This window comes from Halichondria panicea, chromosome 9 (genome assembly GCF_963675165.1).
Source record: "Halichondria panicea chromosome 9, odHalPani1.1, whole genome shotgun sequence".
In the NCBI taxonomy this organism is placed as follows: domain Eukaryota; kingdom Metazoa; phylum Porifera; class Demospongiae; order Suberitida; family Halichondriidae; genus Halichondria; species Halichondria panicea.
The window spans coordinates 3,726,368-3,743,375 of record NC_087385.1 but is presented as its reverse complement, the minus strand read 5'-3'; the positions used below and the strand labels follow the sequence as shown (position 1 = coordinate 3,743,375).

At 41.2% G+C, this 17,008-nt stretch overlaps 3 protein-coding genes and 2 non-coding genes across 6 annotated transcripts; 1 reads left to right on the top strand and 4 right to left on the bottom strand.

Moving 5' to 3' along the window:
• Positions 1–8: 8 nt before the first annotated feature.
• On the top strand, positions 9–1,891 carry LOC135342059 (uncharacterized protein C2orf73 homolog). The gene is made up of 4 exons (XM_064538747.1): positions 9–397; positions 690–796; positions 1,223–1,338; positions 1,713–1,891. Exons 1-4 carry the CDS (start codon positions 9–11, stop codon positions 1,770–1,772), a joined length of 672 nt encoding a protein of 223 aa, XP_064394817.1. The 3' UTR covers positions 1,773–1,891.
• Positions 1,892–1,897: 6 nt separating this feature from the next.
• Positions 1,898–13,199, bottom strand: LOC135342017 (uncharacterized). Of its 2 annotated transcripts, none has more exons than XM_064538702.1 (22): positions 11,870–13,199; positions 11,615–11,737; positions 11,165–11,267; positions 10,834–10,989; positions 10,676–10,728; positions 10,292–10,488; positions 9,986–10,171; positions 9,874–9,938; positions 9,382–9,585; positions 9,133–9,274; positions 8,753–8,898; positions 8,417–8,519; positions 8,195–8,351; positions 7,847–7,971; positions 7,551–7,672; positions 7,295–7,420; positions 6,945–7,147; positions 5,582–5,765; positions 5,152–5,255; positions 4,319–4,643; positions 3,924–4,121; positions 1,898–3,682 (listed from the first exon to the last, which is right to left on the bottom strand). In XM_064538702.1, exons 1-22 carry the CDS (start codon positions 13,138–13,140, stop codon positions 2,171–2,173), a joined length of 5,805 nt encoding a protein of 1,934 aa, XP_064394772.1. In that variant the 5' UTR covers positions 13,141–13,199; the 3' UTR covers positions 1,898–2,170. The 2 variants fall into 2 exon arrangements, with proteins under 2 accessions (XP_064394772.1, XP_064394773.1); XM_064538703.1 differs by having other exon boundaries at positions 4,319–4,577.
• Trnap-agg (transfer RNA proline (anticodon AGG)) lies at positions 5,915–5,986 on the bottom strand. The gene has a single exon. It is a non-coding gene; the product is annotated as a tRNA-Pro (tRNA).
• Positions 6,444–6,515, bottom strand: Trnap-cgg (transfer RNA proline (anticodon CGG)). The gene has a single exon. It is a non-coding gene; the product is annotated as a tRNA-Pro (tRNA).
• A 380-nt stretch (positions 13,200–13,579) lies between the features above and the next one.
• Positions 13,580–16,954, bottom strand: LOC135342061 (intraflagellar transport protein 43 homolog). Its single transcript, XM_064538749.1, has 7 exons — positions 16,787–16,954; positions 16,165–16,271; positions 16,068–16,102; positions 15,369–15,441; positions 14,827–14,902; positions 14,549–14,611; positions 13,580–13,900 (listed from the first exon to the last, which is right to left on the bottom strand). The coding sequence occupies exons 1-7, from the start codon at positions 16,811–16,813 to the stop codon at positions 13,760–13,762; spliced, it is 522 nt and encodes a 173-aa protein (XP_064394819.1). The 5' UTR covers positions 16,814–16,954; the 3' UTR covers positions 13,580–13,759.
• Between the last annotated feature and the right edge of the window lie 54 nt (positions 16,955–17,008).

Sequence of the window (17,008 nt, the reverse complement as noted above, 5' to 3'; positions counted from 1 at the left end):
CAGGAGCAATGAGTGAAGAGCAGCAGACCGTCGATACGAAAGTAGTAGACAATACTCTGTATGACTATCAGTCACCCAAGAAAGTTACTTTTAAACTCCTTGGTAACGAGACAAACAAACAAATTCTCCAATCAGATTTGAGCAGAAAATTGGGCTATCAAACAGACACAGCTGATGCACAACCAGAGCAAAATTCCGTTCCTCCCCCAAACAGTAGGCTTATTGTCCAACCCTCACAACCTCGGTACAAGAAAGGTATGAATGCAAAGTTCCTTCGACAGAATCCTCGCTTCATCAATGAGCCCATACGCCACATCCTACCCAATGAGATGAGCACTTCAGTGGAGGATTGTCTGCACTGGGATCACGGGAAGGATGAGGGTATTCTGAGGAAAGCGTAAGAATCCTAATGTGTGTTTTGTGTCTCACCCCCATAGTGCAGTGTGCTTTGCAGCTCATTTGGAATTTGGAACTAGTAAAATGCCTGAGATAACATTATAGTGTAACAGGCTTACGAGTGATGCATTAATCTTACCATAACCCGAGCTGCAAATGAAAGCACAGTCATTAGTCAGAACTTTACATTGAATCTAACTGCGTATACATGTATGACTTTGACAGTTAATTTAAACATCCCAGTGCTTAATTGTCATAAAAACTCCGACCCTTCCCCCTCCAAATATACACAGTACTACTCACAACTTGGACTCCACATCTCATTCTGATTATCAATATCTGCCTGGTAACCAAAGACCACCTCCTCTTCATAAACACATCACACTTGCTAAAGGAATCGGTTAGTACATAATACGTATACGTAGCTACAGTGGTCTGTTTACGTATACACAACCACGTAACCAATCGCGACCATGTAACATAGCATTGCTGTACCTTGTTTTAGGTTGAGGATGTTACTAAATGCGAAGGCGTATGATAACAGATTAACAATGGGTGTGTTTCCCACTACCAAACCTTCACACACTTTTGGGGGCATCAGAAGACCAGCAAGTGGTCTCCTCCCGAACATTAGGCCCATAAATGTACTAATATGGTAAATTCCTGCAGTACTATAGGTGGTCTAAGTTGGCAAACTTTCATTCTACATTGCATACCCTAATAGCAGTTTAATCAAAACAGTATAATTCAGTGGGTGTATATAATCAACACAAACCACTCTTTACTGAACCATTCAATTAATTGTCACATAATTATTTTGGTGCAGTTCCGCTAATCAACGAGCCATCACGCATTTCTGGGGGCTCAAAGGTCAAGGAGCACATATCCTATCAACACCAATACAACTGCAGGACAGAACCCAGCGAGCCACTGAGGGGAAAGGTGTGAACTAGAGCTGTACCGTATTACTAGAATGTTTTGCGAGCATCAAACATTTGCGAATTTTGCGAGGGTTGATCAATTCGCATTAATAACATCCGCAAAACCTAAATTATTACTAGTAAATACACACGATCCTTGCCAGAACGCAATAGTTAGATCGCAGAGGGTCAAATTTTTTGCTGATTGGCTCATTCGCAAAGGTTTTTCACCCGCAAAATATTCTAGTAATATGGTATATGGTAGTGATTTAGTGTATAGATAGCATGTCATAATCTACAGTTCGTTGTCTATTCATTGTGGCCGGTGTATATGCAGTTCCCTGAGAACGAGCTTGCATGAGTTATTGTGTAGCTAATTGTGTTCCTTTCCTTCAGCTTCATGGGAGTTTTGTATGGAAACCGTCATCTATAAATTCAACTGAACACACTGACTGATGCAATAATACACAGTAGCATGTATGATAATTATAACTAAGCTATAATCCCCGGGCCCCCCTTACTATTTTCTTTGTGTGCACTCATTATCATTGGATATCAAAAATAAACGATCACAATGTCAATCATTCATTATACCATTGACTTTTACATGGCTAATTGTACAATTTAATTAAAGTCAACTGTCAACAAAATAATTTTAATCTCTGAATAATGTTATCACTATGTATTTCAAGCCATGCAAGCAATTACATGCACATTAATTTTACATGCATGTACATGTATGTAGTATAATGAGAAAAACAGGCTGTAATAATAATTATTATGGTAAATATGGCTGTGTAATAATCTAATTATTGCAGTAACTTAAAATTAATGAAGCAATGGTCAATGAAGAATTAAAAGTCAGTTTGTTGGTAGTGGATGTGTGAGACGTCCTCTGGTTGAGTTTTAACATCGTTAGACTGGCTTGTGGGGGATCTGGCCACATAAATCAACTGAGTAGTGGTAAAGTCATTTGTTTGCTGATAAATTTCACCAGCATCATTTTGAAAGTTGCTTTGTCTGGGAGACGGGATCACAAGATTGTTGGTAGGACTGGAAACAGGAATTGGCTTGAGATTAATGTTGTGCTTTGTGTGGTACGTTTCCTGGGTTTTCAGTCCAGTGCCAATATTTCCTCTTTGAGGTTTCGTTACTTCCTGAGTAGACGGGTTTGAGGTGGTTACTCTTTTGTGAAGGCTGAGGGCCAGTGGCTGCCTTTGTTGTGGCTGCACTTTGTTGTGTTTTTCACTATGTTTTCTGCTTTCGCTAGGAGATGAGTTTCTCAAATGCAGGCCTTCTTTTAACTGCAATATAGAAGATTTTTCCAACGTTCTGCTCATTTTTTCTAGAGTGAATGGAAAGCTCAAAATGTGAGATTCTGAATCAGTATTGTGTTCAGGAATTGGTACATTGTCTTGACGTATTGCCATGACTGCTTTTTTGTTCCTATCAGTGATGTGGCTTGATCGTATGGTGTCATCTTGATGTGCTTTTTCCACAGTAGTGATAATATCTTGGATAGTGTGTGGAATACATCCCATCGAACAAAGTGCAGATTTAGAGTTAAAACAGCTGTTGGAATCAATGAAGTGGTCTAGATGGGTTTTTTCATCATGATCATTGGTGCCGATTTCTTCTCTCTTAAAAGGTGTGATTTGTACTCCATTTGAGCTCAATTTACCACAGTCTTCACTGCTCCTCTCCTCCATGTCAATCTCTTCGTTTTCCATCAGTGGAAGAACTCTCGATTCAGACAGACTGTTACTTGGCGAAGAAGCTTCGCTACTGGTTTCTTCAATGATAGAGTCCATTACAGGGGTACAATTGCTTCTGTGACGTCTTGTCTCCTGAGGTGGAACAGTGAAAACCAATGGGGACCCCGGAACTGTATATAGGTTGTTAGTAACTGTGTGTTCCGTTTGTCCTGTGTGGGCGGGCAGAGTCTTTACAGGATGTGGAGATTGAGTGGAGGTGATTATGCCCTGAGGTGTTTGAACGTTTAATACATTGTGCATATGAAACAAAGGTATAGAGTTGGTCCCAGATGATGCGCTTAAGTTTCGGGCACCACCAGTATCGGGAGTGTCTACACAATGACTGTCCTTGGTTGTCAGCTCTCCCAGAACTTCAGGAAAGATGAAATACTGCGCTTGGTTAGGTTGAGATAGCGTTGATTCAACAGCTAATTGTTTATGTGCTTTTTCAGACGGCAATTTGCCGATACCATTCACAGAGGCAACATGATTCCGTATCCCCAATGTTTGACAAGAGGCAGTCTTTTCAGTGCTAACTTCAGGACCCTTTGGGAGTTTATTCGAGTTAAGATACGCAGACGACATGAGTGGAGACATGGGTGAAGAATATGGCTGAAGAGAGGGAGTGGTGCCAGTGGGTGGCAAATCGGATAAGTTAGGATCATAGGTGGAGTTACATGCATGTATTAACCTGATGACACAAATTGTACTTGAACAGTGTACGTTGCCAGTTACTCTTAGTATAATATTCAGGTAAAACACACACATGCACGCACGCACACACACACACATGTATACACTCCAGGGTGCCCATACTTCACATGCGTGTATATAGGTATAGTGCAGTACTTACTTCACTGTCCTCTTCTTTAAGTTTCCTTGCCTCTTCCTCAATCTTCTTCCACTGAGCAATTCGTCGAGCAATATTGTCCCTACACGGGACATTCAGGGCACCCTTTTTGGGGGGGTGCTTGGGCTGATTATTATTGGAATTACTACGGACCGTTTTAATCCTCTGAAAGAGTGTCCTTCGGCGCTCCTCAAGAGAAGCCTATGTAACATGTAAATAATTATATACATTACTTAAAGTGACCAAACTACTCACAAGAAGTATAAAGAACCAGTACTATATAGCTATAATTTATAGCTATATAACATTCTAGAGCTATCCCATGTTCTATAGATAGAACATGGGATAGCTCTAGAATGTCGATGATGACAAAATCAGGATAATTATTTACAACTAACCTGAGATGACTGTGATGCTGTCTTGGTAGGGCTAATATTTCCAGGAGTCCACACTTGATGCTTTTCTCCATCTTGAAGCATGCGAGAGACAGTTATTCTGTTTCGTAGTCGAAATCTCCTGTTCTCAGTCATTATTCCAACCTCATCAACACTGAGATCACTAGTTGAGAGGGAGAGTCTCCTAACAGGCTGTATGGTGACCTTCTTGAACTCTTCGGTAATGTTGTCTTGGTTGAGAGTGATGGATTCCATGGAGAGGCTGGGAGTGAGAATATCTTTGGGATGATTGTATTTACTGGTTGTTGAGCTAGTAGAGCTTTTGTTCCTAAGAGATTAAAAGAAGATGAACATGTACGCACATACGCCAGTACATATCAGTTGTTGTTGCCCAGTGAGTGGGCAGATCAAAGCAATCCAGTGCTCAGTATATGGCATGTTGCATCACTGCCATGGCTACCATATATTGCACTGGATTGTAAGTGTGTGAGACTTCTTTAAAAGATATCCATTTGGGACTTATGCCCCACCATCCCACCCAATAACTCATGTGGTCCCTTTTATAGGCTACTACTTTTAGTGGAAGAAAACCTAAAAATTTACTATGGAATTCAGCAAAACTAATGAATACACTAAATTCCTTCAAAACACATGTCGATTTATATGACCAGTCAGACGAGTTTAACGTCATTGGGCAACAAGTTAGTTATTGCAGGCGCCCTCGTGCAACTTGCCATATATTGCACTGGATGACATAATGCCCTCGGGCATTATATTGTTCCAGTGCAATATATGGCATGTTGCACTCTGGCAATAACTAATACATAATTACTTACTTTTTGGCGAAAAGTTTCTTGAAATGAGACATAATGTAAGAATGTCTGTAGGAAAGAGAAAGCCAAGCTAGCCCTAGGAAAATAGCGGTCATTGTAAGCAGCACCTGCAAAGTAAAAGTGCATAGCATATATAATTATAGCTGAAACTTATTATACAGCATAATTAGGGTACTAATAATTATTTGCTAATGTGCGCGCTGATAATAATGAATCTCATTAAAACTTTTTTATGAAAATGCTTAAATCTCATACTTGACAAATATTGTGTGCAAATCTGGTACAAATCTGGTACACTAAAAAAACAAAGAAAAATCTGAAATTACTACCCGTCTGTACCTTTAAGGTAGAGTCTTTTTGACAGACAAGCACATATCTGTATAGATCTACACATACACTAACTAAGTCATGTTCGTACTTCACAAGTGCTCACCAATAGATTAAGGTAAGGGTTTATAGTGTGCAGGTCAAAGTAGGTGAGGATGTAGGCACTGGAGGAGGGATAGCACTCTATGGGGGACTGGTACTGGCAGCCCAGTTCAATTTCTTGGAGCAGAATCCGAGCCATTGCAGAGAACCCATAGTAATTTGGGTTGATATAGAATAACCAACTGTACCTATAATTATACATATGAGGCAAGAGGTGAGTCTATTAGCTAAGGATGCAATACATGGAAAGGTAAAGGTATATCTAGTGCAACATTTTATTATTATAATAATGACCTGTGCTTATAAAATATCACGTTGAAAATCAAAAAATGACTCTGGGCCAGTCCGGGAGTTGAACCCGGGACCTCTCGCACCCTAAGCGAGAATCATGCCACTAGACCAACTGGCCAGCTCTGTATGATTCCAGATTTGTCAGCCTCCGTATGTACAATTGGCTGTATAGATCTATCGACATGACTGATGTGCAATCATATCTAGATAGGCGCCACCGCCCTCAACTGTTGCCACGGAAGAAGGACGGGAATCAAGTCGATCTATAGTTTTGTTCTGCTCGTAGAAATCAGAGTGTGCATGCTAATTGACTAGAGACATGGCCAAAACCCACTTTAATTTATCTAATGGCAGAGCACCCATTTAAAAAAGTTCGTACTATTGCGCCGTAGATACGCTCCATTCCGGTCCTTTTTTCATGCAACGGTCAAGGGCGGCGACGTTGTCTACTCCATAACTCCAACCAATAAAGATAGTTGGGGATTTTATTGCTTGTATAGAGCTAAGTGGCTTTCTTCCCCTTTGTATTAAGCGATACTATAGTTTTACATGCACACACATGCAAAAGAAAAAGAGGGCCAGTCCGGGAGTTGAACCCGGGACCTCTCACACCCGAAGCGAGAATCATACCACTAGACCAACTGGCCAGCTGTGTTATGAGAGAAGAGCTATAACCTCCGAAGGTTAAACCAATCATCGTACCCAACTACGTACATCAGCACATAATTATGTATATGCAATCAACACAACGCCCACTCCCTATAGCCTAATTCTATTGTGGGGGTACAAAATGTGATAGTGACACGACATAGTAGCTATCACTTGTAGAGTGGCTGCCTTATTCCAACCATAAATAAAAGAGGTGCATGGCTATACACACACACAACAATAAATGAAAGGAGTCGGCCCTAAGGATGCATGCTTTTATACCAGCATTGTATGTTTCCATGTTTTCAGGTGGCCCAAGCAGTTAATAGACACACATACATATGTAATGGAAGTGGTAACGCAGAAAAAAAAAAGTAGTTATGCTATATAGAGAAGACTAAGGCTATAAGAAGTAACTAACTACTCACCAGGGGGGCATGAGTTTAGGGGGTACAAAGAAGCCCCCAGCAAAGCCAGCGATGGCACTGAGCACTGGAGATATCCTGTGAGCAAACCCTGGTTGTGCAGTAAGAACAAATATCACCAAAGCAATCCAGGTATGGTTAATGGAGATGGCAATAGTTGTGATCTGAGAAAACACCCAAGGGTCGTATTTGGAGTACGGTACCGCCTGTGTGGTGTATAGTAGGTATAAATGTGTATAAATGTGACTATACAGTGTGACTGCAAATGGCCCAGCATTATACTTAAATAAAAAATATAGAGAGTACACGAATGGGTGGAAGGTGTCATGGGTGCATGTAAAGTGAGGACACACCAGGAAGTAGATGGCTGTGGAGCAGACCAAATTAGGGAGGAGGGCCAAGGACGTAAATCGTAGGAAAGTTTGTAGTACTAACTCAATGGGACTGCCCACACCATCAGAATACTCCAGTGAGAATATCTGCACATAATTTTTGTATGCATGACAATTGGTTCGCCAGAGTCATACAAAAATAACAATATCGCTATCGGCAAGATAAACCCAGCCTAAGTATCTCTTACGTACATAAACCTTGAGGGCACACCCTTACCTCTAAAGCCCTGTAAAGATAGGTGTAGACGATGGGGAACATGAAGAGACCACTGGCACAGCTGAACACTCCATAACCAGACAAAATAAACGTGGGATTGGTGGTCTGGATATACACCGTGCCTGTTTGCACGCCAGATTGGGTGTGAATCAAGACCATGGTGTGATATTGGGTATCTAGTATATCTAGCAGCCAACTAACTGTTACACAATTCCACACATAGTTGACGTAGAATTGTGCTTACATCTACTGACCATACCATTGCGAAATAGGTTCACACCTTCAATCATACATACCTAGTAGAAGGCCATAGACGATGAAGATGAGGGGCAAGTAAAGTACCTGTCCCAGACCAGCTCTCATTGAGGCACGGGTCTCCAGGCAAGACAATCGATTCAGGACACCAGACTCCTGTTGCGGCCTGAGAGGAGTAACAATTAATAATGTAGGTGCACTAAATACAAGTTAAAATGCTTTAATCGAAAAATGCAAGAAAAATGAATGTATATTAATTTTGTCCGAGTACTGATATTCATTGAAACACTCGCAATTGCACTAAGTACTGAATCTATGCACAAGGACAAGAGAGAGCTTCATTTTCTCATGAGGCCACACTCATGCGGTAGGTGCTCTATATAACTTACCGCTGTGCCCAGACCTGTCTACTGGAGACACTCTCCCTACCCACATTGCGGACCTCCTCTATAGCATTCTCCACTGCCTCTGGCTCGTCACTTGTCTGGTAGTAGGACAAGATGGATGCACGAGATTCTTCACTACCCAGCATATCCATGATGGCATCTGTAGAGTGGGAAAAATGATTGAGAGTTATACGCATCGAGGAGGCAACGTATAATGTAAATTACCAGCAGGGTTTTTGGACTTTAGCGAGTCCACTTTTTTGCCCTCGGCTTGGTTAGCCTCTAGGAACACCTCATACGCTTTGTCTGGAATCCCATGGTATGCTATCTGCATGTAAAGCAACGGAACCTTAATATATAATTATTTCATGGTATATTATATCAATCACGTTATTATACCTGTGTTTGGCTGACGAAATACATAGTTCTAATCAGCTATGCCATCTGAACGGTAAAATTACAATTACTATAAGCTATTATAGTGCATAGTCGTCAGCATTTGGTGCTGAAGATAAGACTGCACGCCGTTAGGCCTTAAATAATTCACCACACATAATTCACCTGTCCCTGACAGAGTAGAATAACTTTATCGAACATATGAAATATCTCAAGTCGTGGCTGGTGGATGGTGAGGACTACTGCTCTGTTGGAGCTGGCCACTCGGTGCAGATGAGATAAAAGTTCCAGTGAGGAGGTTGCATCAAGACCTGAGGTAACGAAACTTTTTGCCTCACGGCCTGGAATCGGGGCTATTTGAAGACATGCATGTATACAGAGTATGCCTGCATGTATAGAAAAAAGCCTTTCAGGGTTTCTGTGTAAAATGGTCTGTAGTGTACTCTATATTCACTCCAGAGTCAGCACACGCAGACAGGTCTTAAATTATAATACCCAATAAGTGCTTGCTATAATTATTTCAGATATCATGTTTAGGAATTCACCTGATGTTGGTTCATCTAAAAAAATGAGGCTGGGCATGTTGATCAGTTGAAGAGCTACACATAGTCGTCTCTTCTGACCTCCACTGAGTCCTGGACCGGTGACACCACCCACCACGGTAGATGCCAATGAGTAGAGACCAGTCTATTATACAGTGAAGGGAATTACAATGTGGCCAATGCAGGTATACAGCTACATTTTTCATGAGTAGAATTAGGATAAACTATGTACCCTCCACAAACTGCACTCACCTCTCTCATGACCTGTTCCACCCTCTCAAATCGTTCCTCCACAGACAAACTCTTTGGAAGTCTTATCTGAGCAGCCAGTGTCACGTTTTCTCTCACAGTGAGCTCCTCATAATAGGGCATTGCCAACTGGAGGACGTACCCAGTGTTAGCCACATACCAGTCACGAATCTCATCCATTGAGATGCCATTTATGTAGATCTCACCCTGCATTTCAATCACATAAATTGCCATGTGGGAGAGTAATAATAGATGCTACGCATAGATAGTGTGCACATAATTAATAAAGAAAATTCCCTGTCATTAACAACTGGGACCCATTCCGATTATAGTGATGTTTTGTTATTACGTGCATTATCAATAGGACAGTTTAGATTAATGAACATTCGGAAACCTAAGGGATGCACTGTATAGGAATTGTATAGCGTTTCAGGCGCCTGGCTTGGACATGCAATGTCCATAATATTCATTGTAAGACGTGTTTATGAACTGTGCCTGGTAATTGTCTCGTCCACTTCTCCTACCAGCTAGTAAGTCCAGGAAAGTAGTCTTACCACAACCTGGAAAATAAACGCATCACATAATTTTGTTTGATTGGTCGGTATACCTGAGGGGCCCATAATAGCCACCAACTCTCCAGGATTGAAGTACGTTGTGATCCCTTTAAGAATAACCTTCTTGCGTTTTTTTCTTGACGACTCGTTACCATGTAGACTACCTTTGAATCGTCCTTTTTGCTTGTTTTTGTTATTGTGATGCATCTGCTGAAACTGTTTTACGCTTTTGGCAAAATCTAGAAGAAGAGAAATCACATGGGTTTTGTAATACGTACGACTGCTTATGAATGTATTGAGGTGCATGTGTAAAATACACAATGAAGAAATTTATGTATACGCATATAATACATGTGTACCGTTCTCTTCAGTCTCAGTAGTTGGTGTCAGATCTGCCTCAGAGTCTGAGTCCAGCTGCTGCATCTCATCCTCACCAGCCTCACACCTCGACATCCTCCCAGACTCACTGTCAGCAGCTGCTAGGGAAAGGAGTCGCTTGCGCTGAGCTGGAGAAGATACCTTTTTCAGATCCATCTGTTTCACTGTGACTGAGTACCTGCACATTGGACATGTGGTTAGAAAAAAAACCAGAGCCTCATAATTGTATTGTTGCATGAGAACACACCTGTTTTTTTTTTTTTTTAAACAACCTACAAGCATGTAGAGACCATGCATGTGTACAATACATATAACATAATTTATGCTCTAGCTTTCTATACAGCAATAGCGGTATATACGTATACCTGAGATTGAGACAGGCAACAGAAATGGCATCAATGTCCTTGCATTGCGGCAGCTATAAAACAAAAACCGTATGTAGTCATACATATAGCTGTACAAAAGACAAATTGAGCCGCTGTTGTGCATAGTTCTTTTTAACATGCCCAATGAAAAGACTCACAGCTGACTCTGAATTGTCACCCAGCCCCTTACGGTTCCACTCCACAAACTGCTTTTGATTGCGACTGTGGTAGTATGCCCTCACACTCAACAGTACCTTCATTACCACACAGGACAGAGACACAAACACCACAATGGCCAGAAGAACTGCTTGGGCCTGTGCGTCAGTGTGTGGGTATAATTATTCGAAGGTGGATTTATGAAGGACACAATGGAATACTTTAGCCCTGTCGAGATTAGTAATTGTGGACCAAAGATGCTATATAGACGTATGGTACAGTATAGATCCATATGCATGCATACCAAAGTTGCTAGCTCCTTCAGACTCTCACCTCCACCTCCCAGTAGGGTGTATTCTCCCCCAGTACAATTGTCTCTGGGCACTGCACATTGCAATGAGGGCCACTGCATTGGTCATGGTACCTCACACTAAGTCTGTGTATAGATCATAAAAAGATATCATAACAACATTATAATTATAGAATATGTAAATCTCTGCAAGATGTATAGCACATAATTATGCTTTACACGCAGAAGGTCTCGGGTTAATTGAATCCCCGTCCGTGGGAACGTTTTAATTTTGTATTGGTTCACTGGTATATAGGCATGCATGCATGGTGCTGGCTATCACGCCTACATTCATACGAATAGTCAGAACTTCCACTCAACTTATTCTGCTTTTGTACACGTACATGCAAAGAAGGACTTTAGAACATACTAATGCACTAGAATGCAGTGTTGTCTGTTGCTTTCACTTTTGACACACTGACACAATCACATACCCTGATTTCACAGCCTCAAGCCAGTAATGGATTGCTTTCTGAATGCTAATGTGTTCCAACACCAGAGAAGTGTTCAGATGCTCCAGGTGGAATTTTGTCCACACCTCACTTGAAATTATGTGCCTATATATATACGTATATCAAATAGAATGATGAGCATTAGTATAATTATAATCATATAGGCTAGTGTATGCCGTTCATTTCGATGCAGTGAGACTGTTGAGGTCAACATATTCAACATAAAATCTCACTTACCCAAATCGGTTGTTCTCCAACTCCCCATCAATCCCAGCAGTACCTAGTACTCCGCCCTCTCCCCACAGCGTAGATGTCGCCAAATACACATGTTGGAAGCATGAAGTGACATAGTAACTCAGGTTTGGCACCTCGGTAGCAACAGCAGACAGGGAGGCATTCATGCTGCCGCTGTATTCTGAGACTATTCGCATGATTTCTAAAATGTCCATGTCCACATGCTGCAGTGAGCTTATGAGAAGATACAAGTCATATCGACTGAACAGAGCAAATGTTGGAATGTCTTTCAGAAGGTCCTTGTAGTGAGTGAGGAAATAGAGTGACGATATACACACACTTGGATCATCGGATACATCACGACAAGAGTCCACAACTTCACCTGTTTCGATAAGAGGTAGTATTTCATCTGGGGCAAATTGATCTCGAATACTGCCTCTGAAGTCAATAAACCAAGAGGAGTCCATCAAACAGTAGACTGTAATGTGTGGTCCTGCCCTGATATGGAGCTGATTCCTCAGCCAAGGGGCATGATTCATGGCTCCAATTCCCCCTGCACTACTACCTACAAGAATCACATCTATTGCGCTGCTGAGACCATGTTGTTCAAAGAGATCTTCAATGACACTCACGAAGATGGCTGCTCCACGAAATGTGAATTGGTGGTCTTTTGCATTCGGGTCAAAATGAAAGCGAAAACTGTTGTTCTTTGCAATGATGAATTCTTTTGTTTTCTTCAACCATAGATCACTGCTACAGTACGGAACCACTACATGATTGTAGTCATAAAAGTCTGGATTCTCAATTTGGTCAGTTGATAGAATTCCTCTCCCGTCAACCATCCAGGTACTTTCATCACGTCTAGAATCCTCGGAGAATCTCCAAAGAGAGGTCATTAGCCTTGAAGTTACAGCTAAGGGATTATCCCTGTTGTCAGCCCAAGCCTGTTGAACATCAACAAAAAGTGTTTTGTTTTTTGTGCTTGTATAATTGTTACGAACGGGCTGATGGATGAATCTGGTATTGCAAGACTCGGGTGTAGTACATCCTCCCCCACTCTCGAGATAAATTATCCACCCCCTCGACATAGTTGATTTGTTTGGTGAATATTGAGTGCGAACAAAGTATCCAGCTGTAGAGAAGTCATTACAGAGTGCTCCTCTCTCAAGGGCATTGGAAACATTCAGCCATTGTAATCCATCAGAGGACAAATGAGCCCTGCCAGATAGTGATAGAAGCAACAGTGAAGTGATGAAATAGTATTGCAAGACCATCGCATCCCACTTGAATGTAGTTCTATCTCTACAACGTTCACGCAGTACATACAGGGAAACAGCGTATAATGATTAGTACGTGTTTTTTAAATGTACAGTCTTTCTTGACAATTGGTTGACCGGCGTCTCTTAACAACTGATGAGATCAATAGATTAGTGCAATTCACAAGCGAAAACTATTGATTGGTGCTACGTAGCACAACTATTATTACTGTACATACATTAATTTTACGGGAAAAGTGGAGATTCACTTATGACAAATAAAGAGGTTTTAGTGAAAATAACAACTATTCATATACACCCTATATAATTATGCATTGCAACTATTGAGCAGTTATAGCTGGAATACACACACACACACATAATACACAGTCAGTTTTCTGTATTCCTTATGCGGCTATGCCTCGAGGTATAATTATTATTCATTCAAGAACTAGCACAATTTGTTATTGATATCATGACATGGTTTTCAAACGTCCTAAAATTTGCAAAACATAAGAGATGTGGAGTATTGCATTCGAAAAAGGACATCAATGTGTACACATAACGTTTGTTTTGTGGAATAAGTGACTATAGGTTGTCCATGGTTGATAAAATAAAGCGTAAGAAAGTCAGACTTCTATGGCAATCCTCCTTTGATGGAGGTGGGTGGACTTACTGCGTGCGCTCTTGGCGCGGCCCCCTCCCGTCGATCCCACACTTCCTGAATGTCAGAGGAGATCTCTGCTAGCAGTCGGTTCCACTCCCATGGTTTGTCTTCCTATATGTACATGTACAGGGAAAATGAGGATGTATGTTAAAATATTCATGACTAAACTCATGCTGCAAATAAAATAATTTAAGAGAAAAAGAGGCCTGTTACTAACTGTTGGTGCATAGTGATACGCAACACTCCGCGTGGAAAAATATTCACACACAGCACGTGTAAATATTAATAGCAGCCAGTGTAGACCTACGTAATTAATTAGAGACAGAAAATAGCAGTTTTTTTTTCTGCTCTTCCAATCTGTTCAGATCATGCAAAAGTTTCTTAAAGCAGAGTATTATTTTTATTACCATAGACCTAAGAAAAGATAATTATATCAGAATATGTACAGCATACTTCCTTGTTATAATCTGGTATACCTATATGCTTGATATCTGGCGTCCGGGGAATAGTTAGCGCATGCAAAACAGTTGATACTTCTCCCCATTAGGAGCGAAAGTGGGTGTGAGAACGAGGCTACTTTAATTAAAACCGAACTCACAAATCAATACCGTATAGCAGGTAAATTTGGAGAAGGAGGCAGATAAAGTATTAGGTCGATTAAGCTTTATTATTTCTGGCGACCCTCACCTTTGATTCGCCAAACCGTCAAAATTAACTTAGCGCCAAATGTACCCGCTATACGGAATGTACTGCACTGACCTCTGTGACCTCTGCCTCAGACAAGAGCCCCTTGGTAAGTATCTTCATATCAGTCATACCATCCTATATCAGGGCACAAGGAAGTTAGGGTACACTATAGGAAATTGGCAAGGATTGACACAATACACAGTGATCGAGTAGTGCCACAAAATACAATTGCCATGTCCAGAGTAGATTCAGTACACAAGCAATCAAGAGGTATGTAATTCTACACAAATAAATTTATAAGATGGTCAAACAGTTGATGAACTCAAGAGTTCCGGCACCAAAAAACTCACCAACGTGAAAAGTCCAGCATGCTTGTGTAGGTCAGAGTCTAGTTGCTTGAACGTGGCCACTCTAGTAACTGTAACACTGAAAGTATATTTATAACAATTACATATGCACAAAGTACATTACTTTCAAACATCAGTTTTATTTGGCTAAGTGAATGTGCATTGATGTGCTAATCTCTCAGTCTGTACCCAACGTGTCTATTTAAAGTACATTATAATGATACAGACTCTCAACTGTATACCGTATAGCGCGAAATTTTCGAGGGGCTTAATTTTCGCGGATTTCGTGGGTTAGCAATCCTACACGAAAATTAAGTCCACAAAAATTGTTCTTTAACTGCTATAACGTGCAAAAATTTAAAGGCGTGGCTTCCAGTAAGCACTCATTCTGCAAACATTGTGCAATGAAATGCTTTTAGAGGCCAATCCACGAAATATAAGTGCCTCGAAAAGTTCGCGCTATACGGTAATACGAACATAACATTCAGAGCTTTTTATTCTAGTGGAGTAGTGAATAACACTATTCCCTGTGTTTATGTGGATACCTGGGTGGTAGGGCAACTTGTGTAGTCAGCTCCTCCTCCTGTACATCATCCAGATCTGGGACAGCTTGGAGACCTGTCATATAGGAAGTTAATGTTGAGTGGAGTCCAATACAGTATATACCGTATTTATTCGATTTAAGGCGACACTTATAAAGCCAGACAGGCTGCTTAAAATAACTATAGCAGCCTGTATAATGAAGTTAGTTTTTATCACCTCCATTTAGGACGCACCATTAAAAACAATTGTCAACACAACAGTCGCTACTTTTAAACGTAAGAAAATTGTCTATGATCGAGGGTGTTGCATATTGCCTTAAACCGACTAAGTATGAATCATCTGAAATTTAGTTACTAATATTGGCTTCGAACAAGTGATGGTACCCTTTACCGAGTAAATTTACCTCTATCAGTAAGTGAGTACCGTCTTTCTTCTAATTAGTGCGCCACTCTAATATAAGCGTCAAGTTCACTTCAATTTTACTCCTTTTTTGCTGGCGCTTAGGTAATTATTTTAACACGGCCTTAAATCGAGGCTACATGTACAACTGATAGCCGCGTGGAAACAGCTACTAAGTAGTACTTTACGTTCTATTGCTAAGCGCCAAATTACAGTTTTTTCTTGTTCTATTCATTTTGTGCGTCACAAGAAAATCTTTAGTGGTGTTGTAATTAGACGGTACTACCCTATAGATGACTTACCATCATCGGAGTCATCATGAATCTTCAGTCGCTCACTGTAGTGACATGACAGTGAATGGTGAATGGATGAGTCAATATGCTTGCATTAACAACTCACTCTTCCTCCTCCTGATCTCGTGGCTTCCTGCCTTTATCCCGCCCACTCATACTTTCCGCCCACCTCCCTGTTCGCCGGGGCTGTGGAGGACCATCCTGTGACGGCATCTATGGTGATAGTAAGAGGTGATTTGAGTGCGACATTTGAGGGAGATGGTAGCATGTGGTCAGGTTTCATCCTAGATGAAAAGTTTGAGGGGAAGGTTTGGGCGCGCGTAAGAATGCCGCAAAGTTTTTGACCACACCCCCTATTACATGCTAGTGCATCACAGTAGATCTAACTACCGTAAAAACTCTATTTAAAGCGACACTTTTAAATAATTACGTTTTGCAAAAGTGAAGTTTTAATGTACACAAAAAAATGAATTTATATGGTGCTATATGGGCGAAATGCCAAGTGTTGCTTTAAATAGAGGGTCGCCTTAAATCGAGGTTTTACGGTAGTTACATAGCATCACAGTAGATCTAGTTACATATTGCACTCATAGACAGTACTAAATCATTTGGGGGGGAAAGTTCACCCCTGCCCCCCCCTCCCCCCCACTAGATGAAACCCTGGTACATGGTGGTAGTCTAAATCTAGCCAGATCTAGATGCCAAGCAGACCTAGTAGAAGAACAGACCTGGTCATGACTTAGTTCTTCGTCCATATCAGCAAGAGCCAGCCAGCTGCACACAGGCAAATGCCAAACTTGTTCTGTGAAAAACAGCAATCCGAAACAATGTTCATGGGGCCAGGGGGAGTTGCAAAAAAGCTGTCCCTCTGCAAAAAGAGGGAAAGGCGGCTGATTTCTGAGACTACTCCTTAGTCAAGGTTACAGGCCACGCCCTTCTGTCATTGTATG